This window comes from Mercenaria mercenaria, chromosome 4 (assembly GCF_021730395.1).
Source record: "Mercenaria mercenaria strain notata chromosome 4, MADL_Memer_1, whole genome shotgun sequence".
Lineage (NCBI taxonomy): Eukaryota > Metazoa > Mollusca > Bivalvia > Venerida > Veneridae > Mercenaria > Mercenaria mercenaria.
The window spans coordinates 23,202,079-23,229,898 of NC_069364.1; the positions used below are offsets into that span (position 1 = coordinate 23,202,079).

The following is a 27,820-nucleotide window of genomic DNA, read 5'->3' on the forward strand; positions in this document are numbered from 1 at the left end:
AGACGAACAGCCGTTTTCGTTTGGTTAGGTGTTTATCCATTCTAAGTTCGTATTTATCCAGCACTGTTTCCTATACCAGTTAGGAATTATCCGAAAATTTAAACCTACCTCATAATCAATACAATTTTTAAGCTATAAAAATCAATTTCAAACTTTGATACTATTAAACATTGTCAAAGAGATATTTATGGAACTAATACATTTGATAAGTAATGTCTTACTGCAATTTCTGGTACTTTAAAACAGTTAGAAACATAAAACATGTTCATTTTGAAGACTTTTTGAGTACATTTTAATGAATTCCAGCCACATAATGTGACATTTCGATTGAAATATTTAGTACACAAAACATGTCATCAATACAGGATATTATGACTATCAAAAGTTTTACGCTAACATTGCATACTCACATAAAAACATGAAAAAAGACAAGGAAATTAACTACATACATCGTCTTTCTGTCAGCCATGTTGGCACTGAGTTAGGATCGCTGAACAGAGTTAAGATTATCCGGGTACATGGCGTGATAAACCAATTACTTCAGTTTACTTTACTTTAATCAAAATATGAAGTAAGCAATGTTTGCGTATATATAGCAATCTCCGTTGATTTTCACTACGCAGCTGCACACAATAATTATTTCTCGCAAATCGCACTGTACTTCAGTGGGACCACAAACAAGGAGATTTTCTTATTTTAGCCTTTATATTGATCAAATCCGCATTATATGTGCAGCGTTCTAAATATAACACAGGCACAAGGAACGCGAAGAAGGATAGCACGCGAGAAAACGAGTAAGTTATTTTAAACTGTCTTTAACTTTAAAAAATGAAATGATTATTGTAAATATACGTTTATAAGTAGTAAGTTGAGTAAACAGATGCATACTGCATGTAACACTGATATAGATGTAATCTGATGGTAGTCCAAATAATTGTACTCGAGAGTTGAATATCGTTATATTATTTTGACTTGTCGATATCCGCCTCTAGGTAGACAACGTAAAATATCAAATCTGCCCGAGGTCTCATTATTTAGACTAATCTGATGGCAGTGTAATACGACACGATTACATAATAACGCTTTGTGGTTTTTAGCTCGACTATTCGAAGAATAAGTAGAGCTATCCTACTCACCACGGCGTCGGCGTCGGCGTCACACCCTGGTTAAGTTTTTCGTACCAGTCCACATTTTGACAAAGTCTTTTGAGATAAAGCTTTGAAACTTTCAACACTTGTTTACCATCACCATGTCCAGTTATAGACAAGAGTACATAACTCTGTCAAGCATTTTGACTGAATTATGGCCCCTTTTGACTTAGAAATCTTGGTTAAGTTTTTCGTACTAGTTCATATTTTGACAAAGTCTTTTGAGAAAAAGCTTTGAAACTTTCAACACTTGTTTACCATCACCATGTCCAGTTGTAGGCAAGAGTACATAACTCCATCAAGCATTTTGGTTGAATTATGGCCCCTTTTTGACTTAGAAATCTTGGTTAAGTTTTTCGTACCAGTCCACATTTTGACAAAGTCTTTTGAGATAAAGCTTTGAAACTTTCAACACTTGTTAACCATCACAATGTCCAGTTGTAGGCAAGAGTACATAACTCTGTCAAGCATTTTGACTGAATTATGGCCCTTTTGACTTAGAAATCTTGGTTAAGTTTTTCGTACCAGTTCATAATTTGACAAAGTCTTTTGAGATAAAGCTTTGAAACTTTCAACACTTGTTTACCATCACAATGTCCAGTTGTAGGCAAGAGTACATAACTCCATCAAGCATTTTGACTGAATTATGGCCCCTTTTGACTTAGAAATCTTGGTTAAGTTTTTCGTACCAGTTTATATTTTGTGTAAAGTGTTTGACATATGGCTTTGAAACTTTTATATCTTGTTCAGTATAATAGTCTCTATCAATAGGCAAGAGTACGTAACTCTCTCGTCTTTTTTGGCTGAATTATGGCCCTTTTTGAACTTGGAAATTGGTTTGGTTTTGTATATGTCCATGTTTTGTCAAGACTATTTGACATTTTGGCTTTTAAATTTTAAACACTTGTTTATCATTATGATTTCCATCTGTAGGCAAGAGTACATAACTCTGACAACTATTTTGACTGAATTATGGCCCTTTTTGGACTTTGAAATTTGTTCAGTTTTTTTTAACAAGTCAGCGTTTTGTCAAAACTATTTGAACTGTGGCTTTGAAACTTTTAACACTAGTTTATCAACATTATTTCCATCTGTAGGCAATAGTACATAACTCTGTCAACTATTTTGACTGAATTAAGGCCCTTTTTGGACTTGGAAATTAGTTAAATTTTTCATATAAGTCCATGTTTTGCCAGACATATAACTTAACATATTTGCCATCATGGTCACACATTGTCATTTAGTGCAAGACTAATCGAAATCCACAAATGAAGGAACATTTTTTGTTTAATCCATTTTTTTGTTTAGTCTGAAAAACTATGGAAATATTTTGACCCCATTCTTCAATCAATTCTTCGAATAGTCGAGCGCGCTGTCATCCGACAGCTCTTGTTGATATTATCATTATGCGCAGTGGATCTACACGATGTCATTTTGACATTTTGTATGTAAACTGAAATTCACACTGGACAAGGTTTACTCCTTAAGGACACCTTAAACAGTGTTTAAATACGGACTCTCCATAAATTTTAAAGATTTTTCAATAAGCCTAAATATACACTACAGACTTGGTGTAACTGTCATACACATGTATACACTGTATGAAATCTGTTGAAATTACAGTTTAACCAAGATTTAGCTTACCAAAATGTTCCTTCTAGCGCATATAAAATATTATTTTTAAGGGATACTGTTTTAGCATAATGTTACAAATGTTTAATAATGCAATGAGAAAAATATGTTAGAACTGTTATGTTTGGTGCAAACTTAACTATTTAAGAACTAATCTAAATAGATCTATTAACAGTTTTATCATAACCCAAAGCTTTTTGTTTTTGTTTTTTAATATAAGCAAGTGCAGTACATATTATGCTATTTGGAAGCAATTGTCTTGCAGTCTGTATTTCACTTACGGATATTTTCATCACGCGACTTCACCAGCGAGTACCTGCACACTTAACACAAAGAAATTTCATACACGCATTTACGATTCGGAAAACAAATCAGGAAGTTTAAAATAGTACGCTAAAAAGCACTTGCAAATCTGAAACGTTAGAAGCTAAAAAATCAAGTGACCAGGGACAATTTCATGACAATTTTTTTTGGGGCGGGAGTCTATCTTTAGATGATGCATATTCATTTCATTAATCTCTATTCTTTACTATGATATATTCAGTTGAGGAGTTATATGTTTTAAACCTTATAATTGTGTCTTGTTGTTCTGTTATTTTACGTAGTTGTAATTGCACTAAAGACTGAAATATGCGTAAACAGGCTATTTGTAATGAATATGCATGAGTCCAAGATGGCGGCGCCCTACGGGAAATCGGATTCCTTTGACGATACCCTTGTATCCATTACATGCTCAGTCAAGTGTGACATGTTCAAGTGTTCCTTCCCATGAGAAGGAACAATAAAAAACAAGTAGGCTTCTTTTAAAAAAGAAACCTAGGAGAGGTCCATTTTTGCTCCTTTTAAAGTTATATCAGACACATAGATAACAATTGTTATCTAATTATTGTCTCTGGTTATATGATAGTTGTGCTATAGACGAGTTTCCCTGCTGCAGGTCACTGTGATCTATTAGGGGCCCAAGCATTTCCTAGTTAATACTGAATTTCATTTAAAAATGTTCAAAAGCTACCACTGCAATAATTGTACACTGAACTTGGCCCTGGTGAAAGCTGCCAAATTAGCATCTTACCATTTATGCGAGAACCTCACCTGACAGGCTTGTTTGTCAACTGCCCCGTTCGTTTGGGCCCAAGAGAATAGCTCCCGAGAAGCTTTAGAAAAGCTTAGAAGAAATCCCAATCGAGCAGACGTCTGCCTGAAGTGAAAAAAATTTATTGTTAAGTGCTTTTTGAAAAAGAAATTCCAAACATTTTATTTGTTCTAGTTAATAACTCAGTTGGTAAGGTATATGTCGAATTGCCACCTTGTTTTGATCACGTGATTAACATCTCCGACTATCGGGTGGAAGACACAGAAGCTCAGAAGAACTCTTCTTATTCCGGCAGATCTTCCGAATGGGGCAAACGAACTCGCCAGTTAAACAATAAGTTCATTTAATTGAACGAAATACATTTTAACGTGATTCAATTCATATGCGTATCTTTGAACTGCGAACAAAGAATAGTTAATATATATCTCTATATTTGTTTTGTTAATAACTGAACCGTTTCCAACATTTATAACAGTAGCATTACACCATATTTCTTTATTTTAAACGAACAGTTATTTTCGTCTTAGAGGATTTTAAAACTTACTTGTGCGCAAGCGCATTGTACCATTTTAGAATGGGCTCACCGTAATTTGCGCTAGAAGGTGAAATCTAACGCCGTAAAATTAGTAGATTAGTCTGAATTCTCCTAGTTTGATAGACCTCTCCAATGATATGATTGACATAATGCATGATGATTGACATAATCCATGCATAAAATGCACAGACACTTACCCTGGAAACATCAAACAAAAGACGCAGAACTTATCTAAGTTAAGTGCCAGTGACAGATAGATCTATTTAAAAAAATCTTTCTGTGACAAGTTGTCCTCTTACTTTGTTATACAGGTGCGTAGTACTTGGGGCTAGGACGTGGTGGGGGTCGGAATTGGTCAAGTGGACCACAGTCCAAGTGTCTATGTATGAATGCAGGTGGTTTGATTTTCTACCATTATCAGATTATGGATGTCAGACTTTGAATTTTCCGAAATTGTAAAAGAATTCGCCATCCAGGTTGTCTGACACTCTCCGCAACATTTCATTTGAACTTGGAAATTCTTTATGGATTGTCCGTGTATTCTCAGAATATCTATAAAAACATATATCCTAGATAAATAGACAAAACAAATACGAGCTTTAAGAGCAGTAACCGCATTATTAACGAATTTGATTTTTAAGTAAGTTTCCATTTCACCTTTGTTAATTATCTTCGTTCTACGAAAAAAATACCTTCGTACAGTGGTTGTTACGGTGCGCCAATATATAATTATGTTTTTCTAGTGGCCTAACAGTACTAAAGGCTGCCCTGCGAAATGGGCTGGGCATTTAAATTTAAACTTTGGGGTCGAACTATAATTCAAACGTGCGGAATAGGTAGTATACATGTAAGGAAATGGAACATAGAAAAAAACAAATCCTCAAAAATATGGAACATTTCTGGAATTCGGATCTAATGACCGTTACTGTTGACCATGTACTGTATTGATTTGCAGCGTAAATGGTAGGCTACGTTTAGAAAAATGTTACTGCAGAAGGGTGGGGTACTTGATAACACCAATATTTTCTCGAATCCTTGAACAATTAAAACACTAATTTAGAAAATGCGTCTTGAACTGCGTTATTATGTTAAGCGTGCATGTGAATAAAGAAATGATTCTACTATTTTGTTTAATTGATTTTGTTTTAATCTAAAGGAAGCTATTCTTAAGTATCACCTAATTTTCAAACTTTTTGCTTGGATATCTTTTGAGGACTTTTTCCTGTATTACATAGGTAACTAAAGATTATAAATCATTAATAAAACCCTATGTTGGAAATAGTTTAAGGTTTGACATTATTTCTAGTAATATAATTGGCCTAAAGGAAGTTAGCTTTTAATATAGAATATATAATGAATACAATTTAGGTCTGTGACCTAGTTCGGATGCATAGTCAAACGTTACATTTTGTCACTTCAACCTTTTTGACACGTTTAATTATACTTACAAGCCACGATTCTTGTCACTTTATGGCGTCTTTTACGAGTAGAATTATGACCAGCGTTATGTTATATAGGAATTCGATAAAAATAATTATTTTTAGGCCTACAGTCGGTTGTATTTATAGGAAATCATGAATGGATGTTTCTTATTTTCAGTGGCAAAGTATCAGCTGCTTTATTTTCCGCTGAGGGGTAAGTTTAAAAAATATTTACTTAGAGTTGGTAACCTCCCCTCAATTATTGGTTTTGAAATTTATTGATCACATGTCATTGCCCTTCAAAAATATTGACCGGAATGTTTCTTCAGAAGTAGATACGATTATTTATGCGTTTCAAAATACTGCTGTTCATGTGCATAATATGTAGTCTATATTCTTTTTCTGAAACATTTTATTTTTATCATTATAATAAGTGCGTGTCTAGTTATCTCCAGGTATTTGTTAGGGGAATGTTACTAAACATGTACATTTTAAAGAAAGTGAAAGTAAAATTGTTTGAATCATCATATTTTCAAGGTAAAATATTGAAGGTAAGGTGAGCGGCGTAGGATACTGGGTCGTATGTACAGCACAAATTTAAACTATACTTAGCTTGCTTATAAATACGACACAACCAGTTATTAGATAACGCCACTAACGGCAAAAACAATCAATTTGGCAATTGTTAGGAATGTCAAGATTCTTGGATTTACTTTTTTGGTTGCCCATAATTTGAACCCTCTGTATACTATTACATATATTATGTTATGAAACCGAGTTTGTTTTATCCAACTAGGTCGTGGCCAGGCTACACGATATTTGTTTATAGATAAGGGGATAGAATATGAGGAAATCAATACTGGAAATAATTGGGTCGAAAACTTCAAACCAAAGATGGTGAGTGTGATGAATTTCGCGGTTTTAGTTTAGAAACAGTGATTCGAACTTAAAGCTGCGCATTTTACAATCTGTATTATTATTTTCTTTAAAACATATCTAACTGCTCAAAGGTTTAAAGAAAGTGAGATTTTCTTCTGACGTGCGCGTCGAAGTCGGCGCAGCACCATAGTTTAATAAGGTTGGCATGTAAGGCAATCTTTCAGTACCATATGTTTTGGACTAAAACGGCACTGACCAAAATATTGATCAGCTCTAGCATTGTTCCTATTTCTTTAGAATAGTTGAGCAAGATGTCTTACGTAGAAAAATATTACAACACAACGTGATAAATGATGTCACTGAAATATATAATGAGCCGCACCATGAGAAAGCCAACATAGTGCATTTGCGACCAGCATGGATCCAAACCAGCCTACGCATCCGCGCGATCTGGTCAGGATCCATCCTGTTCGCTAACGGTTTCTCTAATTGCCATAGGCTTTGAAAGCGAACAACATGGATCCTGACCAGACAGCGCGGATGCGCAGGCTGATCTGGATCTATGCTAGTCGCAAATGCACTATGTGGGTTTTCTCATGGCGCGGCTCAGATAATGCTATGCTTTTTTGTGAGGAACAACGTTCTCAATGGCCGGTACATAGTTCTTCATCCTCATTACTAATTATGGAAAGTTGTGTTACCTGAATAGTTTTAGAAATAAGTGTTTAATCAAATCAAAGGTATATACTTATGATGATGAAAGTAGGCCTAATAATAGTAATTATAAAAATATGTCAGATTTATCCGTGCTTTTTATTATTTTACCTTTCTTTGCTGTAATTATTCTTTTCTTTGTATTCCAGCCATTTGGTCAAGCCCCCTTGTTGAAAGACTTGGAAAACGGTTTTGAAATTGCACAGTCGAATTCTATGATCCGGTATCTTGGGAGAAAACATGGTAGGACACTAACCTATTTATTTGCTTCGATCAAAAAGGGTCTTATTAATAGCTCAAATATAGTTTTGCATTTTGCAGTATTTTTCTGCGACAGTACTTAAGGAAGGATTTAGGGGATTTCCAAACGTTTTACTAAATATATACATGGATATTCTCTAGGGGCCTCCGTGACCAAGTAGTTTAAGTCAAATCGCTTAACTCTGACAGCTATGGGTTCAAACCTTGCCTGGTGATGTAGAATCTTTTTTAGGCCATAAAACTAGGTGTGTAACGATACGCTAGTCTCACGATACAATATATATCGGGGTAGTATACAGATGTAATGATACGATACGTATCGTGATAACTGAGTACCATAATTCATAAGACAAAATGCAAAAAGAAAATCAATGTTCCTACACTTGGAAAGTACTTGAAATTTTGCTTTAAAGTTAAAGAAACTGTTTATGAATTGTACACATGTTTAGTTACTAGTCTATCTTTAACAATGATTTTATGAAATGGTTTTCATTCAATGATCCTACTTTTCACCGTATCGTTTCTGTATCGTGAAATAGGCCTATGATACGATACGCTTATCTCCAGACTAACGTATCGTGATACAGTGAATTTCGATTTATTGTTATACCCTTTACAGAGGTTCGGATGTCCAGTCTAGTGGCCACCAATGCCTTAAAACTGAGGGACAATTTGGTTCTTCCACCACCCTCCCTACAATAAGTATAGTTGTGTCGGCATGACGTTGTACTCTTCCAGAAAATATTAACAAACAGCAACATGAAAGCAATATTTTCCGTTGTATAACCTTAAATGATATTAGATGCATTTCACAATGCGCTGAAGCTTCAGTTTAAGTATGTTCATCCCAACAGCTATTTCCAATAAAAAAATCCAATGTAGTATACTGTCAAATATTTGTTGTATGGAGTGCTGGGAACAATCGTTACGTTTTCTTTCCTATCGAATTCTGTATTGATTCTAATAATGGTATATTTTTCCATGGCTGATACTGAAATCTGAACCTTTTATATTTTGCATATAATAAGTAAGTGTACAAAACGTAAAGTTGAACTTGAAATCTGTACTCTGATCTATTTGTTTCCGGTGAATTATACTCCAAAAATATGATTAAATTAATAGTCAGACTGCTGTTCATCAATAGCTATATAAAGTTATGTAATATATATTTGGAAATTTTAAAGCTTTTGATACGTCCTTTTCACATAGGTTTGTATCCTGAAGATATCAAAGAAGCTGCGAAAGTGGATATGATATGCGATCATATTGAGGATATTAGAGGACCCTATGTCAGAATGATTTATCAGAACTATGTAAGTCTACTTGAATTTTAATCCTTGTACATTAACATTAAATGAGCCGCACCATGAGAAAACCAACATAGTGCATTTGCGACCAGCATGGATCCACACCAGCCTGCGCATCCGCAAATGCAAAATGTTGGTTTTCTCATGGTATTTCATGAAGAGTTCTCGAGATTTAAGAATTTACTTTTTTACACGAATGAACACGCATGTTACTTTGTACGTAATTCTGTGTTTAATTTAAAGCGGGATTTGTAAGCGGGAAATTGCCCTCCATTTGAGAATGACCAGCATGCAGATTTTATTGCCAAATGTACTAAACAAAATCTTACGGCAATATACTTAACGATCTCATAAAAATGTGAAAATGTTATGTTTTGTATCACGATTTCACACTTAAGTGACTTTTTATCGCATGTTTGACATCGCGGGAGTGTAATAAAGCCATTAAATAAAAATGATAATACACTAGTGTAATAAAGCTTTGACGTCGACGTCGTTTTTAGTATAGGTGACGTTAGTCAAATTGACTTGTTTATATAGTAAAAGAAAGTAGAATATTTGATGTTTCGACAGGACAGCTAACTTGTGATAAAAAGAATATTACATTTGTGACTTTTCACATTGATTTTATTCAACTCGTTGAATAAAATTGATAAAATGCTCGGCAGAGCCTCGCATTTTATTATTTTATTCAACTCGTTAAATAAATTCAATATGAAAAGACACTCCTGCAATAGCCTGTATGTAATTTTAGAATTTGATAAAACAAGAAATAGTAAAATTTGAATATCATGATGTAATATTCAACTTAAAAAAATCAAAGAGATCATCTCTAATGAATAAGAATCTATAGTATTTGTGAAGATTTTACGCTTCTTACTCATAGTTTATCATTTGTACATTTAATATAAATAGGTTTATATACTTAGTTATATCTTGCTGTTGTTTAACACAAGCCTTAGTTCCGGTTTTTATATCACAGCACTATTTAGAACATGCTGTGAAACAGATTACGTTGTGACCTTCCTAAGTTTTATTGATCCAACGCAATTTATCCTTAAGGCAGTTTTACAAAATGGGCTCTAGAGATAGATTAAGATGCTATATTTAGTTTAACCTTGATAGGAGGTTCAAGATTTGTGACGAACAGTCAAGAATAAGAACATAGGCCTAATTTGTGTGCGCATTCACGTAATGTTATTTCAATTCACTGTGTGCATCATTTAGGCCACGCTATATTTTGTTTAGGATTATTGTCTCCCAAGGTGATCATGTGCATGTGTACTTTGAAAAAGATGTATTTTTAGTTTTTAATTCTATCGAGAATGAGCAAGGGTAAACATTAATACAAACACGAATATAAGGTTGCCATTTTCAGCTCATCTGATTTTTTGAAAAAAAAGATGAGTTATTGTCATCACTTGATCGGTTGCCTGGTTAAAATTTGTTTAGGTCAGCTTTCCTCCTAAACTATCAAAGGTATTGCTTTGAAACTTACAACGCTTTTTCACCATCAATAACTGACCCTGTACAGCAAGAAACATAACTCCATTATGCTTTTTGCAAGAATTATGGCCCCTTTTGGACTTAGAAAATATCAGATTTCTTGGTTAAGTTTTATGTTTAGGTCAACTTTCTCATAAACTATCAAAGCTATTGCTTTTAAACTTGCAACACTTGTTCACCATCATAAGCTGACCCTGTACATCAAGAAACATAACTCCACCCTGCTTTTTTCAAGAATTATTGCCCCTTTTGGACTTAGAAAATCAGATTTCTTGGTTAAGTTTTATGTTGAGGTTAGCTTTTCTCATAAAGTATCAAAGTTATTGCCTTAAAACTTGCAACACTTGCTCACCATCATAAGCTGACCATGTACAGCAAGAAACATAACTCTGTCTTGTGTTTTGCAAGAATTATGGCCCCTTTTGGACTTAGAAAATATCAGATTTCTGTTTTTTGTGTTTAGGTAAACAGTTATGTCTTGAAATTAACACATGGCGCACTGGATAAACAAAGTTCAGCATAAGTTTTATTAATCCCCCGCCGTGGCGGAGGGATTATAGGAATGGTCTGCGTCCATCCTTCCGTCCGTAATACTTTCGTGTCCGCTCCATATCTCCTAAACCCCTTGAAGGATTTTCATCAAACTTGGGTCAAATGATCACCTCATCAAGACGATGTGCAGAACCTATGAGTCAGCCTTGTCGGTTCAAGGTAAAGGTCACAACTCAAGGTCAAATGTTTGAGCCTTCTTTTTTGTGTCCGCTCTATATCTCCTAAACCCCTTGAAGGAATTTTATAAAACTTGGGTCAAATGATTACCTCATCAAGACGATGTGCAGAACCCATGAGTCAGCCATGCCAGCTCAAGGTCAAGGTCACAATTCAGGGTCAAAGGTTTGAGCCTTCCATTTTGTGTCCGCTCTATATCTCTTAAACCCCTTGAAGGAATTTTATAAAACTTGGGTCAAATGATCACCTCATCAAGACGATGTGCAGCACCCATGAGTCAGTCATGCCGGCTCAAGGTCAAGGTCACAACTTAGGGTCAAAGGTTTGAGCCTTCCATTTTGTGTCCGCTCTATATCTCCTAAACCCCTTGAAGGATTTTCATCAAATTTGGGTTAAACGATCACCTCATCAAGGCGATGTGCAGAATTTATGAGTCAGCCATGTCGGCTCAAGGTCAAGGTCACAACTGAAGGTCAAAGGTTTGAGCCTTCCATTTCATGTCGCTCTTTATCTCCTAAACCCCTTGAAGGAATTTTATAAAACTTGGGTCAAATGATTACCTCATCAGAACGATGTGCAGAAATTATGAGTCAACCATGCCAGCTCAAGGTCAAGGTCACAACTAAGGGTCGAAGGTTTTAGCCTTCCATTTGGTGTCCAATCTGTATCTCCTAAACCCCTAAAAGGATTTTCATCAAACTTTGGTCAAATGATCACCTCATCAAGAACTCATGAGTCAGCCATGTCAACTCAAGGTCAAGGTCACAACTGAAGGTCAAAGGTTTCAGCTCTGTATCTCTTAAACCCCTTGAAGGATTTTCATGAAACTTGATTCAAATGATCACCTCATCAAGACGTTGTGCAGAATTCATGAATCAGCCATGTCAGTTCAAGGTCAAGGTCACAGCTAAAATCAAAGGTTTACCGGGGGATTTAGCTGTCTTTCAGACTGCCTTGTCATAATGATTCCAATGAGCATGTTAGAATAAAAATGAGGTGTTTATCATCTTGTATACCACGTTTCATCGTCCAGATTACTGGATATTTAACCAGTATGTCAGTTAAACAAAAGAGGAGTTAAGCGTAGTAAATTAGTAAATTCTGAGATAAAGAACGGCTGAGAACCATATGACGTCAGGAATAAAGTCTGATTGCCTCGTGACGTCCCGTTCTACTTTTTATCATACATGTATTTCAACGAGCATGTTAACGTCAAAATGAAAATAGACAAGATTTTCTTGCAGTTTATCGTCTACTTTACCACGGTACCGGGTTCAGATGCTTGAATATTTAACCACCGTTCCTGCCCTATCTGAACGGTGTTAAATCATGCAAATATTTGTGATGATTCATGCGTTAATTTATAATCATTTTGATTGATTTTTTTTTCAGGAAAACGGCAAAGATGATTTTGTCAAAAGTCTTGAAGAAAAGCTTCAATACATTGAGGTATGTAACAACAAAAAATACTGTAGTAATGTAACAGTAAATATATTTATTAAGTACAAAGAATTAATGTGTAAAAAAGGGTAAAAAGATCTTGTTTATTATAGTGTCACCTCTGTTGAAAGGGCCAGCCAATTTGGTTTATGAGACACCTTTATAGTGCGTACCAATTACCTCCCAACTCTTGCCACTATGCCAGGCGCCAGGCGGATAGAAGTCGGTAACCATTCATTTAACTAGCTCGTGGCTCACGAACCGGCCCTTTCGGAACGAGTCCCATGACAAACATCCCTCGGACGAACGGTCCCCATGGGGCTCGAACATTCGACCTCCCGATCCCGAGGCGGACGCCTTAACCACTGGGCCACGGTGAGCGATGTGTATTTTACTTAATAAATGATTCGTTTTGTTAGAGTATTAAGAATCGTGTTGTGATGAGAGTTTGTTCGGTTGACAGAAAAATGACTTTGTTGTATCAAACATGACGCACGTGTTTTTTTCTTGATTTTGACTCAATAGTTCTGTCCTTCAGAAAATTGCAGTTTTAAGACATTTAAAAAATGTTCATGTGTGAATTGTAGCCCAAGACATTTGGGTTCTGTATGCTCGGTTTACAGTATAGTTATATTTGTAGCAAGTCGTTTTCCGTACGCCATCTATTTCCGAGACGCTAGGGTTTAGTAACATTTTATAACGATTTACAATAAATAATACCGCTAATGTTTATGCTGTGAGTGGTAAAATGCCAAGGTCACAGAGTCCCAAATTAAAGTTCTCTTTCTAGACCGCGGGTGATATAATCTGTATGATAAAAGGTATTATTTATGTTGCACAAGGCAGTCTGAAAGACAGCTATATCCCCCGCCACTGCTATGGATAGTGAAAGGGTAAAACCTTTGATTTTAGCTGTGACCTTAACCTTGAACTGACATGGCTGACTCATGAATTCTGCACAACGTCTTGGTGAGGTGATCATTTGACCAAAGTTTCATGAAAATCCTTCAAGGGGTTTAGGAGATACAGAGCTGAAACCTTTGACCTTCAGTTGTGACCTTGACCTTGAGTTGACATGGCTGACTCATGAGTTCTTTATGAGGTGATCATTTGACCCAAGTTTGATGAAAATCCTTCAAGGGGTTAAGGAGATACAGAGTGGACACCAAATGGAAGGCTCAAACCTTCGACCCTTAGTTGTGACCTTGACCTTGAGCTGGCATGGTTGACTCATAATTTCTGCACATCGTTCTGATGAGGTAATCATTTGACCCAAGTTTTATAAAATTCCTTCAAGGGGTTTAGGAGATATAGAGCGGACACGAAATGGAAGGCTCAAACCTTTGGCCTTCAGTTGTGACCTTGACCTTGAGCCGACATGGCTGACTCATAAGTTCTGCACATCGCCTTGATGAGGTGATCGTTTGACCCAAGTTTGATGAAAATCCTTCAAGGGGTTTAGGAGATATAGAGCGGACACAAAATGGAAGGTTCAAACCTTTGAACCTTAGTTGTGACCTTGACCTTGAGCCGGCATGACTGACTCATTGGTTCTGCACATCGTCTTGATGAGGTGATCATTTGACCCAAGTTTTATAAAATTCCTTCAAGGGGTTCAAGAGATATAGAGCGGACACAAAATGGAAGGCTCAAACCTTTGACCTTGAGTTGTGCCCTTGACCTTGAGCCGGCATGGCTGACTCATGGGTTCTGCACATCGTCTTGATGAGGTGATCATTTGACCCAAGTTTTATAAAATTCCTTCAAGGGGTTTAGGAGATATAGAGCGGACACAAAATGGCAGGCTCACACCTTTGACCTTGAGTTGTGACCTTGACCTTGAACCGACAAGGCTGACTCATGGGTTCTGCACATCGTCTTGATGAGGTGATCATTTGACCCAAGTTTCATGAAAATCCTTCAAGGGATTTAGGAGATATGGACCGGACACGATTTTGTTACGGACGGAAGGACGGAAAGACGGAAGGACGGACGCAGACCATTCCTATAATCCCTCCGCCACGGCGGGGGATTAAAAAGACTTAACCACAGTTGTTTGTTTCGTTTTAATCATCATTATCTCCTTTTATTATTTGTATTTTTAATGACATTTGTGGAAAGTAAACGTACTCACCTATGTCCGTGTCAAGGTGGGCCGATGGTCTAGTGATAACACGCTCGACTGTCAGTCCAGAGGTCCGGGGCTCGAATCCCGGTTCCGGCACTGGAAATTTTTGAGATGCTGTCGAGCGCCTCCCACCTCACTAAGAGGTCTGTACTGGTTCTTCCCGGTGCGTATCGGTGCTATACACCGAGCACGTTAAAGAACCAATACTGTATATTCACAAAGAGCTAGGCGAAGTTAGCCAGACAGCCTGTATCTTAAAAGGATTTCTGTCTATCTGTTCTGGGGCTTTATCATACTCTGTCCATCTGGCCAGACCGCACTGAGGGGATGAATTTCGCACCCTATGTGGCTTCGTTTGCAATATGTAAAGCGCTTTTGAACTTGCTTATAATGTAAAGGACGCTATATATATATCTGGTATAATAATAAAAATATAATATTTTTTTCGGCAGATAATGATCACCTTAACAAGACCACGTGTCACGTGTTATAACTATTTCGCCAGTTCAGAGGTCAAAGTTGGTTACTTTACGTGCTATAAGACTTAACAGGTGTTAAAAACGTATAGATCATTAATCCAAAATAGATGCAATACATATTTAGATGCAACACATAGTTAGAAAATCACAACTTTCAATATTACACATGAACTTATACAGTTAGAGCCACAAGGGAGGTAATCAAAGCAACGGATTGAGTATATTGATATATTATACTCTTACAATGTTCTATGTAGGGATAATACACGTTTTTAGCCCACCATCATCAGATGGTGGGCTATTCAAATCACTCTGCGTCCGTGGTCCGACGTCCGTCCTTCCGTCCTTCCGTTAACAATTTCTCGTTATCGCATCTCCTCAGAAACTACCAGGGGGATTTTGACCAAACTTTGTCAGAATGATGTATTGGTACCCTAGTTGTGTCCCCCTGAAAATCAGACTGGTTCAACAATTCTTTAGTGAGTTATGGCCCTTTGTTTATTTCTATAATTTACATAGATTTATATAGGGAAAAACTTGAAAATCTTCTTGTCCAAAACCACAGAGCCTAGAGCTTTGATATTTGGTATGAAACATCATCTAGTGGTCCACTACCAAAATGATTCAAATTATTTCCCTGGGGTCTAATATGGCCCCGCCCCGGGGGTCACATGGTTTATATAGACTTATATAGGGAAAAACTTTGAAAAACCTCTTATTCAAAAACACAGGGCCTAGGCTTTGATATTTTGTATGCGACATTATCTAGTGGTCTTCTACTAAGATTGTTCAAATTATTCCCCTAGGGTCAAATATGGCCCCGCCCCGGGGTCACATTGTTTACATAGACTTATATAGGGAAAAACTTTGAAAATCTTCTTGTCCAAACCACAAAGCCTAGGGCTTTGGCATTTGTAATGTAGCATCATCTAGTGGTTCTCTACCAAGTTTGTTCAAATCATCCCTAAGGGTCAATTATGGCCCCGCCCTGGGGGTCACATGGTTCATATAGACTTATATAGGGAAAAGCTTTTAAAATCTTCTTGTCAATAACCTACAACATTCAAGTTTGGACCACCTGTATGGTTTTGAGTGGCAAGATGAACCTTGACACGAGTTGACCTTGATTTTGACCTAGTGACCTACTTTCACATTTCTGTAGCTACAGCCTTCAAATTTGGACCACATGCATAGTTTTGTGCACTGAAAAAAACTTTAACCTTGATATTGACCTAATGACCTACTTTCACATTTTTGAAGGTACAGGCTTCAAATTTGGACCACATGCATAGTTCTGTGTTCCGAAATAAAATTTGACCTTGATTTTGACCTAGTGACCTACTTTCACATTTCTCGAGCTACAGCCTTCAAATTTGGACCACATGCATAGTTTTGTGTTCCGAAATGAAATTTGACCTTCATTTTGACCTAGTGACCTACTTTCACATTTCTCAAGCTACAGCCTTCAAATTTGGACCACATGCATAATTTTGTGTACCGAAACAAACTTTGACCTTTACATTGACCTAGTGACCTACTTTCACATTATTGAAGATACAGGCCTCAAATTTGGACCACTTGCATAGTTCTGTGTTCCAAACTAAAATTTGACCTTGATTTTGTCCTAGTTACGTAATTTCACATTTCGTGAGCTACAGCCATCAAATTTGGACCTCTTGCATAGTTTTGTGTACCAAAATGAACTTTGACCTTAAGATTGACCTAGTGACCTACTTTCACATTTCTGTAGGTACAGGCTTCAAATTTAGACGTACATGCATAGGATTGTGTACCGAAGCAAACTTTGACATTGACCTAGTGACCTACTTTCACATTTTTGAATATACAGGCTTTAAATTTGGACCACATGTATAGATTTGTATTCTGAAGTGTAATTTGACCTTGGTTTTGACCTAGTGACCTACTTTCACATTTCTAAAGCTACAGCCTTCAAATTTGGACCACTTGCATAGTTTTGTGTACCAAAATAAACTTTGACCTTAAGATTGACATAGTGACCTACTTTCAAATTTATCAAATTACAGCCTTCAAACTTGATGCACATGCATAGTTTTGTGTACAAAGAACTTTGTCATTGAAATTGATATAGTGACCTTCTTTCACATTTCTCAAGCTACAGGTTTCGAATTTTGACCACATGCACAGTGTTTTGTACGGAAATGAAATTTGACCTTGAGCTAGTCAATAAGTCTTAAAATTTTGGAATTCTCAAAAATGGCACATTGGTGGGCGCCAAGATCACTCTGTGATCTCTTGTTTGTGTATTAACGTCTGCAAAAGCCCGCGGGATTGTTCGGTCTCGGTCACAAACATATCCCAAGGGCTTCTGCAGACGTTAATACATAAAACAAACGTGTATTGTCGCTATTCTTGCATAAAAAAAACATTACAAGACGACTTAATGCATTGTTTTCATATGTGATGACTTTACGATTCCGGTACATTTTTAGTTACCATTCGGTTGTTCTTGGAAACGGTAAACATAACTTAAAATTTGATTAACAGGAACACAATTTTAAGAATAATAAATTTACATTCGAATTATTTTGAGTAGATCTACGAACACATTTAGAGTACGGATGAGTACGAGGGTAGTGACTAGCTGTCAAGGTTTATTATATGAATTCTGCGAAAAATCAGGTAAAAACATACCGACTGATACTCACAAAAATAATAAATATAATACCTTAAAACGAGCAATAGCACAAGTTACACGCGATACTTACTTATTCACAGTTATTTACAATAATTGAACAGACGCTTTGTAAAGGGAGTGAACTCTAAGAGAAGCTAGAGCGTACATTGATGGGGGCAGTACGTTTGGGGTTGGAAACTGATACAGCTAAACATACTATGGATTACGTTGTATCTATAATGCTTCAAGAAGAGGTTCTTATGGAAGAAACAAGACGCAGATGCCAAATATCAGTGTGCGCAAAAATACACACATAATTATTATGTCCCTGACAAAGCATTTCAAAAATAAAAATCATGTATTAACAGCACGTGCATTGCCTTGTTTGCACACGATTTTTTCTCCCGTTTATACATGAGCGGATCCAGTGAAAAAAAAAAGTTTTTATGCAAGAATGATGATTGATGACTGAAAAATTATTGAAAAAGACGTTAAATAAAACTGCTGTTATTGTCACTTTTCGAGGGTGTTTTAACAAGAGAGAAAACGTGTTTTAACAGAGAGATTCTCGCGCTCATGTGCTGTTATAACACCCTTTTATATATGCGCGTTCCATGGCAAAGCGTAAACGTATTGAGGCCCCAAAACGGATAATTCAAATGGAAATGACGTCAACGTGAAAAAACAACTCGGATATTCCCGCGCATTTCATTGAAATCTAATGACGTTGAGGTAAAATGTATTCATTTATTAGTTTTTTTCCGTGTTTTATGCTAGAATAGCGTTAACGCATGTTTATTTCGTGCTATAACATCTTCAGAATCCCTCAGGATACGTTGGTACCCTCGCCCTACGGGCTCGGGCACCAACCAATCCCTCGGGATTCTGCAGACGTTATAACACGAAAAAACATGCGTTATCCCTACATAACAACAATGTGGCAACCATATAAACATTTTTACCCGTGTACATATGTCCTTCATTTCATAGCAGTATTCAAATTTGTGTGAAATTACGTATCATATACTGTGTACCAATAATACCATCTGAATATAAAACCCCGAAGAAAAAGGAAGTAATCGTCGTTTCTTATAACCTGCGCAATGAGAGATTCTTTGTTTTTCACATTTTATATGCCCACTGTACTGCCCTGATCCATTCCACTTGCAAACTTTCGTTATCATGTATCTAGTGATTTTGCTACAATTACGCTACTACTGTCCTTTATAGGGGCCTCCGTGGTCGAATAGTTCAGGTGGATGACTTCAGATCAATTGTCCCTCACCGATGTGGGTTCGAGCCTCAACCAGGGTTTTGAATTTTTCATGTGAGAAGGTCGTTGGTTCTACCCAGGTGCCCATCCTTGATGATAAAATGCACGGCTGGGCACATGGGGTCGTTCTCCACAATCAGAGCTGAGAATTTGACATATGACCTTTAAATGTGTCGGTGCGACGTTAAACCCAAATTAAATTTGTCGTTATTTATATTAATATTTTTGTATAATTCATGCTGAAACTGTTTTCTTTTCCAGAAGCTATTCAAAGCTTGGGGGACTGATTACATTGCATCCAAGGTGTGTTTTCTTTTATGTTTCTTTCATTTATTCAAATCCCTGAAAAAATATCCATAAAGTAGCTGTATTTTGATGAAGTCGATATAACGAACCTGCTGAAAACATTTACATTACTGTCGGACTAACGATGTACTGAAAAGAGGAAAAGGTAATTGGTACTTTGAAACTGGTAAAGAAATTGATAAATTAGTACTTCTGTATCTCAAGTCGACATGTGTCGACACTTTACATGCAAGTCGTAAGACTGAAAAAGGTAAGCTTTTTGGATTACTATTTTTATGCCCAAGATGTTGAAGATCCGGGAGGTATACAGTTTTTGAATTGTCTGTACGTCCATCCGTCCGCCCGTCACACTGTCTTATGTATTCAACTTCTACAGTAACTGAAACTTGGTATACATCATCAACATGAAGCAGATATGCGCGTATTTTCTGAACTTTCATGTCCGAATATTTTTTAAGTAGAATTTGGTCTACATCGTCAGCATGTTATGGCTATGCGCATATGCTCAGGACTGTCCTGTCTTGGTATTATTTTTAGCTCACCTGTCACAAAGTGACAAGGTGAGCTTTTGTGATCGCGCAGTGTCCGTCGTCCGTCGTCCGTCCGTCCGTCCGTCCGTCCGTGCGTCCGTCCGTCCGTAAACTTTTTGCTTGTAACCACTCTAGAGGTCACATTTTTCATGGGATCTTTATGAAAATTGGTCAGAATGTTCATCTTGATGATATCTAGGTCAAGTTCGAAACTGGGTCATGTGCGGTCAAAAACTAGGTCAGTAGGTCTAAAAATAGAAAAACCTTGTGACCACTCTAGAGGTCACATTTTTCATGGGATCTTCATGAAAGTTGGTCAGAATGTTCATCTTGATGATATCTAGGTCAAGTTCGAAACTGGGTCACGTGCGGTCAAAAACTAGGTCAGTAGGTCTAAAAATAGAAAAACCTTGTGACCACTCTAGAGGTCACATTTTTCATGGGATCTTCATGAAAATTGGCAGAATGTTCATCTTGATGATATCGAGGTCAAGTTCGAAACTGGGTCACGTGCGGTCAAAAACTAGGTCAGTAGGTCTAAAAATAGAAAAACCTTGTAACCACTCTAGAGGTCATATTTTTCATGGGATCTTCATGAAAGTTGGTCAGAATGTTCATCTTGATAATATCTAGGTCAAGTTCGAAACTGGGTCATGTGCGGTCAAAAACTAGGTCAGTAGGTCTAAAAATAGAAAAAACCTTGTGACCCACTCTAGAGGTCACATTTTCATGGGATCTTCATGAAAGTTGGTCAGAATGTTCATCTTGATGATATCTAGGTCAAGTTCGAAACTGGGTCATGTGCGGTCAAAAACTAGGTCAGTAGGTCTAAAAATAGAAAAACCTTGTGACCACTCTAGAGGTCACATTTTTCATGGGATCTTCATGAAAGTTGGTCAGAATGTTCATCTTGATGATATCTAGGTCAAGTTCGAAACTGGGTCACGTGCAGTCAAAAACTAGGTCAGTAGGTCTAAAAATAGAAAAACCTTGTGACCACTTTAGAGGTCACATTTTTCATGGGATCTTTATGAAAGTTGGTCAGAATGTTCATCTTGATGATATCTAGGTCAGGTTCGAAACTGGGTCACGTGCGGTCAAAAACTAGGTCAGTAGGTCTAAAAATAGAAAAACCTTGTGACCGCTCTAGAGGTCACATTTTTCATGGGATCTTCATGAAAGTTGGTGAGAATGTTCATCTTGATGATATCTAGGTCAAGTTTGAAACTGGGTCACGTGCGGTCAAAAACTAGGTCAGTAGGTCTAAAAATAGAAAAACCTTGTGACCGCTCTAGAGGTCACATTTTTCATGGGATCTTCATGAAAGTTGGTCAGAATGTTCATCTTGATGATATCTAGGTCAAGTTCGAAACTGGGTCATGTGCGGTCAAAAACTAGGTCAGTAGGTCTAAAAATAGAAAAACCTTGTGACCACTCTAGAGGTCACATTTTTCATGGGATCTTCATGAAAGTTGGTCAGAATGTTCATCTTGATGATATCTAGGTCAAGTTCGAAACTGGGTCACGTGCGGTCAAAAACTAGGTCAGTAGGTCTAAAAATAGAAAAACCTTGTGACCACTCTAGAGGTCACATTTTTCATGGGATCTTCATGAAAATTGGTCAGAATGTTCATCTTGATGATATCGAGGTCAAGTTCGAAACTGGGTCACGTGCGGTCAAAAACTAGGTCAGTAGGTCTAAAAATAGAAAAACCTTGTGACCGCTCTAGAGGTCACATTTTTCATGGGATCTTCATGAAAGTTGGTCAGAATGTTCATCTTGATAATATCTAGGTCATGTTCGAAACTGGGTCATGTGCGGTCAAAAACTAGGTCAGTAGGTCTAAAAATAGAAAAACCTTGTGACCACTCTAGAGGTCACATTTTTTCATGGGATCTTCATGAAAGTTGGTCAGAATGTTCATCTTGATGATATCTAGGTCAAGTTTCGAAACTGGGTCATGTGCGGTCAAAAACTAGGTCAGTAGGTCTAAAAATAGAAAAACCTTGTGACCACTCTAAAGGTCACATTTTTCATGGGATCTTCATGAAAGTTGGTCAGAATGTTCATCTTGATGATATCTAGGTCAAGTTCGAAACTGGTCACGTGCAGTCAAAAACTAGGTCAGTAGGTCTAAAAATAGAAAAACCTTGTGACCACTTTAGAGGTCACATTTTTCATGGGATCTTTATGAAAGTTGGTCAGAATGTTAATCTTGAATGATATCTAGGTCAGGTTCGAAACTGGGTCACGTGGCGGTCAAAAACTAGGTCAGTAGGTCTAAAAATAGAAAAACCTTGTGACCACTCTAGAGGTCACATTTTTCATGGGATCTTCATGAAAGTTGGTCAGAATGTTCATCTTGATGATATCTAGGTCAAGTTTGAAACTGGTCACGTGCGGTCAAAAACTAGGTCAGTAGGTCTAAAAATAGAAAAACCTTGTGACCGCTCTAGAGGTCACATTTTTCATGGGATCTTCATGAAAGTTGGTCAGAATGTTCATCTTGATGATATCTAGGTCAAGTTCGAAACTGGGTCATGTGCGGTCAAAAACTAGGTCAGTAGGTCTAAAAATAGAAAAACCTTGTGACCACTCTAGAGGTCACATTTTTCATGGGATCTTCATGAAAGTTGGTCAGAATGTTCATCTGATGATATCTAGGTCAAGTTCGAAACTGGGTCACGTGCGGTCAAAAACTAGGTCAGTAGGTCTAAAAATAGAAAAACCTTGTGACCACTCTAGAGGTCACATTTTCATGGGATCTTCATGAAAATTGGTCAGAATGTTCATCTGATGATATCGAGGTCAGTTCGAAACTGGGTCACGTGCGGTCAAAAACTAGGTCAGTAGGTCTAAAAATAGAAAAACCTTGTGACCGCTCTAGAGGTCACATTTTCATGGGATCTTCATGAAAGTTGGTCAGAATGTTCATCTGATAATATCTAGGTCATGTTCGAAACTGGGTCCATGTGCGGTCAAAAACTAGGTCAGTAGGTCTAAAAATAGAAAAACCTTGTGACCACTCTAGAGGTCACATTTTTCATGGGATCTTCATGAAAGTTGGTCAGAATGTTCATCTTGATGATATCTAGGTCAAGTTCGAAACTGGGTCATGTGCGGTCAAAAACTAGGTCAGTAGGTCTAAAAATAGAAAAACCTTGTGACCACTCTAAAGGTCACATTTTTCATGGGATCTTCATGAAAGTTGGTCAGAATGTTCATCTTGATGATATCTAGGTCGAGTTCGAAACTGGGTCACGTGCAGTCAAAAACTAGGTCAGTAGGTCTAAAAATAGAAAAACCTTGTGACCACTTTAGAGGTCACATTTTTCATGGGATCTTTATGAAAGTTGGTCAGAATGTTAATCTTGATGATATCTAGGTCAGGTTCGAAACTGGGTCACGTGCGGTCAAAAACTAGGTCAGTAGGTCTAAAAATAGAAAAACCTTGTGACCGCTCTAGAGGTCACATTTTTCATGGGATCTTCATGAAAGTTGGTCAGAATGTTCATCTTGATGATATCTAGGTCAAGTTTGAAACTGGGTCACGTGCAGTCAAAAACTAGGTCAGTAGGTCTAAAAATAGAAAAACCTTGTGACCGCTCTAGAGGTCACATTTTTCATGGGATCTTTATGAAAGTTGGTCAGAATGTTCATCTTGATGATTTCTAGGTCAAGTTCGAAACTGGGTCACGTGCCTTCAAAAACTAGGTCAGTAGGTCTAAAAATAGAAAAACCTTGTGACCACTCTAGAGGTCACATTTTTCATGGGATCTTCATGAAAGTTGGTCAGAATGTTCATCTTGATGATATCTAGGTCAAGTTCGAAACTGGGTCACGTGCCTTCAAAAACTAGGTCAGTAGGTCTAAAAATAGAAAAACCTTGTGACCACTCTAGAGGTCACATTTTTCATGGGATCTTTATGAAAGTTGGTCAGAATGTTCATCTTGATGATTTCTAGGTCAAGTTCGAAACTGGGTTACGTGCGGTCAAAAACTAGGTCAGTAGGTCTAAAAATAGAAAACCTTGTGACCACTCTAGAGGTCACATTTTTCATGGGATCTTTATGAAAGTTGGTCAGAATGTTCATCTTGATGATATCTAGGTCAAGTTCGAAACTGGGTCACGTGACTTCAAAAACTAGGTCAGTAGGTCTAAAAATAGAAAAACCTTGTGACCTCTCTAGAGGCCATATATTTCAAAAGATCTTCATGAAAATTGGTCAGAACATTCACCTTGATGATATCTAGGTCAAGTTCGAAACTCGGTCACAAGCCATCAAAAACTAGGTCAGTAGGTCAAATAATAGAAAAACCTTGTGACCTCTCTAAAGGCCATATTTTTCATGGGATCTGTATGAAAGTTGGTCAGAATGTTCATCTTGATGATATCTAGGTCAAGTTCGAAACTGGGTCACGTGCTGTCAAAAACTAGGTCAGTAGGTCTAAAAATAGAAAAAAAAACGATGTCATACTTAAAACTGGGTCATGTGGGAAGAGGTGAGCGATTCAGGACCATCATGGTCCTCTTGTTAAGTTATACCACCGTTTTTAGATTTAACGATATTTTGAATACAGCAGCAATACCTTGTGTATTCAACTCCTCTCTCAGATTCTAATGAACATGATGAAATGTGGCATACACCTTTAACACGATCAGTTTGAAGTGGACATTCATATACTATCGAAACCTTGCTGATTATTATTATGTCTCCCCCCCTCCACCCCCACCCCGACACACACTGAGGGAAACATATTGTTTTTGCCCTGTCCGTCCGTCGGTGCGTCACACTTCATTTCCGATCAATAACTGGAGAACCATTTGACCTAGAACCTTCAAACTTCATAGGGCGATAGGGCTGCTGGAGTAGACGACCCCTATTGTTTTTGGGATCATTCTAACAAAGGTCAAAGTCACTGGAGGAGCCTGAACTTGGAAAACCGTTTCCGATCAATAACTGGAGAATTACCTGATCCAGAATGTTGAAACTTCACAGGATGATTGGTCATGCAGAATAGATGGCCCCTATTTATTTTGGGGTCACTTTATTAAAGGTCAAGTTCAAGGGGCCTGAACATTGAAAACCGTTTCCGATCAATAACTTGAGAACCACTTTACCCAGATTGTTGAAACTTCATTGGATGATTGGTCATGCAAAGTAGATACCCACACCTGATTTTGGGGTCACTCTATTAAAGGTCAAGGTCACAGGGGCCTGAAAATGGAAAACCGTTTCCGATCTATAATTTGAAAATCACTTGACCTAGAATGTTAAATCTGCATAGGATGATTGGACATGCAGAGTTAATGACCCCATTTGATTTTGGGGTCACTCTATTAAAGGTCAAGGTCACAGGGGCCTGGTCATGTAAAATCACTTGTTTGTTTTTGAAGCATTAGCAAAGAAATTTATTCAACCAAGCAATTAAACTCAGGAAAACTTGTATTGGCATGATATCTCAGTTCCTTTCAAAAACTGGCCAGATCCCATCATGGGTTCTAGAGTTATTGCCCCTTAAAGGGCCAGAATTTGCTATTTTTGTGCGTCAACAATTTCTTGTCTGCACGATAGTAGTTTCATTTATGATTTTATTTTAACCAAACTTGCACACAACTTGTATCACCAAAAGATCTTGGTTCCTTTCTTCAACCGGCTAGATCCTATTATGGGTAATAGAGTTATGGCCCCTGAAGGGCCAAAATTAGCTATTTTGACCTTGTCTGCACAATAGCAGCTTCATTTATGATTTGATTTTTACCAAACTTGCACACCACTTGTATCACCGTGAGATCTTGGTTCCTTTCTTGAACTGGCCAGATTTTTGATGGGTTCCAGAGTTATGGCCCATGAAAGGGCCAGAATTAGCTATTTTGACCTTGTCTGCACAATAGCAGCTTCATTTATGATTTGAATTTTAACCAAACTTGCACACAACTTGTGTCACCATAAGATCTTGGTTCCTTTCTTGAACTGGCCAGATTCCATGATGTGTTCCAGAGTTATGGCCCCTGAAAGGGCCAAAATTAGCTATTTTGACCTTGTCTGCACAATAGCAGCGTCATTTTTTATTTGAATTTAATTAAACTTGCTGAAAACTTGTGTCACCATAAGATCTCAGTTCATTTCTTGAACCGACCAGATCCCAATATGTGGTCCAGAGTTATAGCCCCTAAAAGGGCCAAAATTAGCTTTTTTGACCTTGTTTGCACTATAGCAGCTTCATTTATGATTTGATTTTAATCAAACTTGCACAAAACTTGTGTCACCATAAGATCTCGGTTTCTTTCTGGAACTGACCAGATCCCGCAACAGGTTCCAGAGTTATGGTCCCTGAAAGGGCCAAAATTAGCTTTTTTGACCTTGTCTGCACAATAGCAGCTTCATTTATGATTTGATTTTAACCAAACTTGCACACAACTTGTATCGAACCAGATGTTGGTTCCTTTCTTGAAATGGTTAGATTCCTTTATGTGTTCCGGAGTTATGGCCCCTGATAGGGCCAGAATTAGCTATTTTGACCTTGTCTGCACAATAGCAGCTTCATTTTTGATTTGAATTTAATCAAACTTGCACAGAACTTGTGTCACCATAAGGTCTTGGTTACTTTCTTGAATCGGCCAGATCCCCTAATTGGTTCCAGAGTTATGGCCCCTGAAAGGGCCAATATTAGCTATTTTGACCTTTTCGGCTTAATAGCAGCTTTGTTTTTCCTGTCCTTTGGGCTTCATCAGTCAAAATTTTGCTCGATGTAATCCTTTGGGCATAAAACTACTGGCCTGATTTGAAAATAATTTTATTTGAAGTAACTTTAAGAAAATTTCAACTATATTTTCTCATAATTCTTTGATCATCTTGTCCTTAAGTGCAATGATAACAGGTGAGCGATATAGGGCCATTTTGGCCTTCTTGTTTTTCTTTCAAGCTTTTTTAAGGGGCATGTTTCATGCGATTTTGACATCATTCTTGTTGGAAGGCTTCAAGCCATTGTCTTTGATAAGCTATTCTCTGTTTCCTACTTTCATTTTACCTAGTCTTGTCTTAGTCATTTTCCGATCCTCACATGATCTTGATTTTACATATTTTTCAGATATCGTTCGCTGATTACAATTTATTAGATTTGCTGGACGACCTTGTGATCTTGTCTGCAACTTGCCTAGACGCTTTCCCAACATTGAAGGCGTATTACGACCGCATGGCTTCACGCCCAGCTCTGAAGAAATACCGTGAGTCGGAAGAATTTAAGAAGATGCCCGTCAACGGAAACGGAAAACAGTAATTATGTACATCAGTGATCAGTGACGTCACGATTCATGTAATCGGAAATGACAAAATAATACTGCTAGCGTCTTGGTGGACTGAAACGACGCAAGTGTTAAAGTCATCACTAGCTTTATCAAATATTGTAAAATAAACGTAACCTACACGAATAAAACAACAACGATGAAATAATTATGTGAACATACGCTGTGTTTGTTGCAATTTCATGATAAAGTCTGTGTCACACCGTTTGTTAGGATAGCCGTTTTCTTAAGTGTATAGAATGCAACGAAAAGTTGTTTATAATTTTTACTTTTGTTGGCAGCTCACATTTCATCTGTTTAAGTTTACTTCATAGTACTGATTAATTTGTGTTACCCTGTTAAGAAGTATAGCTAGATCTTAATAAAGGTGACAGGAATATGTCCATTCTTCATCGTTGCATTATTTAGAACTTATAGAAAAATTAGTGTGGAATGCTTGTATACCATAGAAGTGTGTATAATTGTAATATCATTGT

At 37.3% G+C, this 27,820-nt stretch overlaps 1 protein-coding gene across 1 annotated transcript; it reads left to right on the top strand.

Moving 5' to 3' along the window:
• Window positions 1–669: 669 nt before the first annotated feature.
• LOC123556194 (glutathione S-transferase P 1) lies at window positions 670–27,725 on the top strand. The gene is made up of 8 exons (XM_045346762.2): window positions 670–794; window positions 6,008–6,043; window positions 6,626–6,726; window positions 7,572–7,665; window positions 8,893–8,996; window positions 12,618–12,674; window positions 19,463–19,504; window positions 27,131–27,725. Exons 1-8 carry the CDS (start codon window positions 728–730, stop codon window positions 27,317–27,319), a joined length of 690 nt encoding a protein of 229 aa, XP_045202697.2. The 5' UTR covers window positions 670–727; the 3' UTR covers window positions 27,320–27,725.
• The last annotated feature ends 95 nt before the right edge of the window (window positions 27,726–27,820 follow it).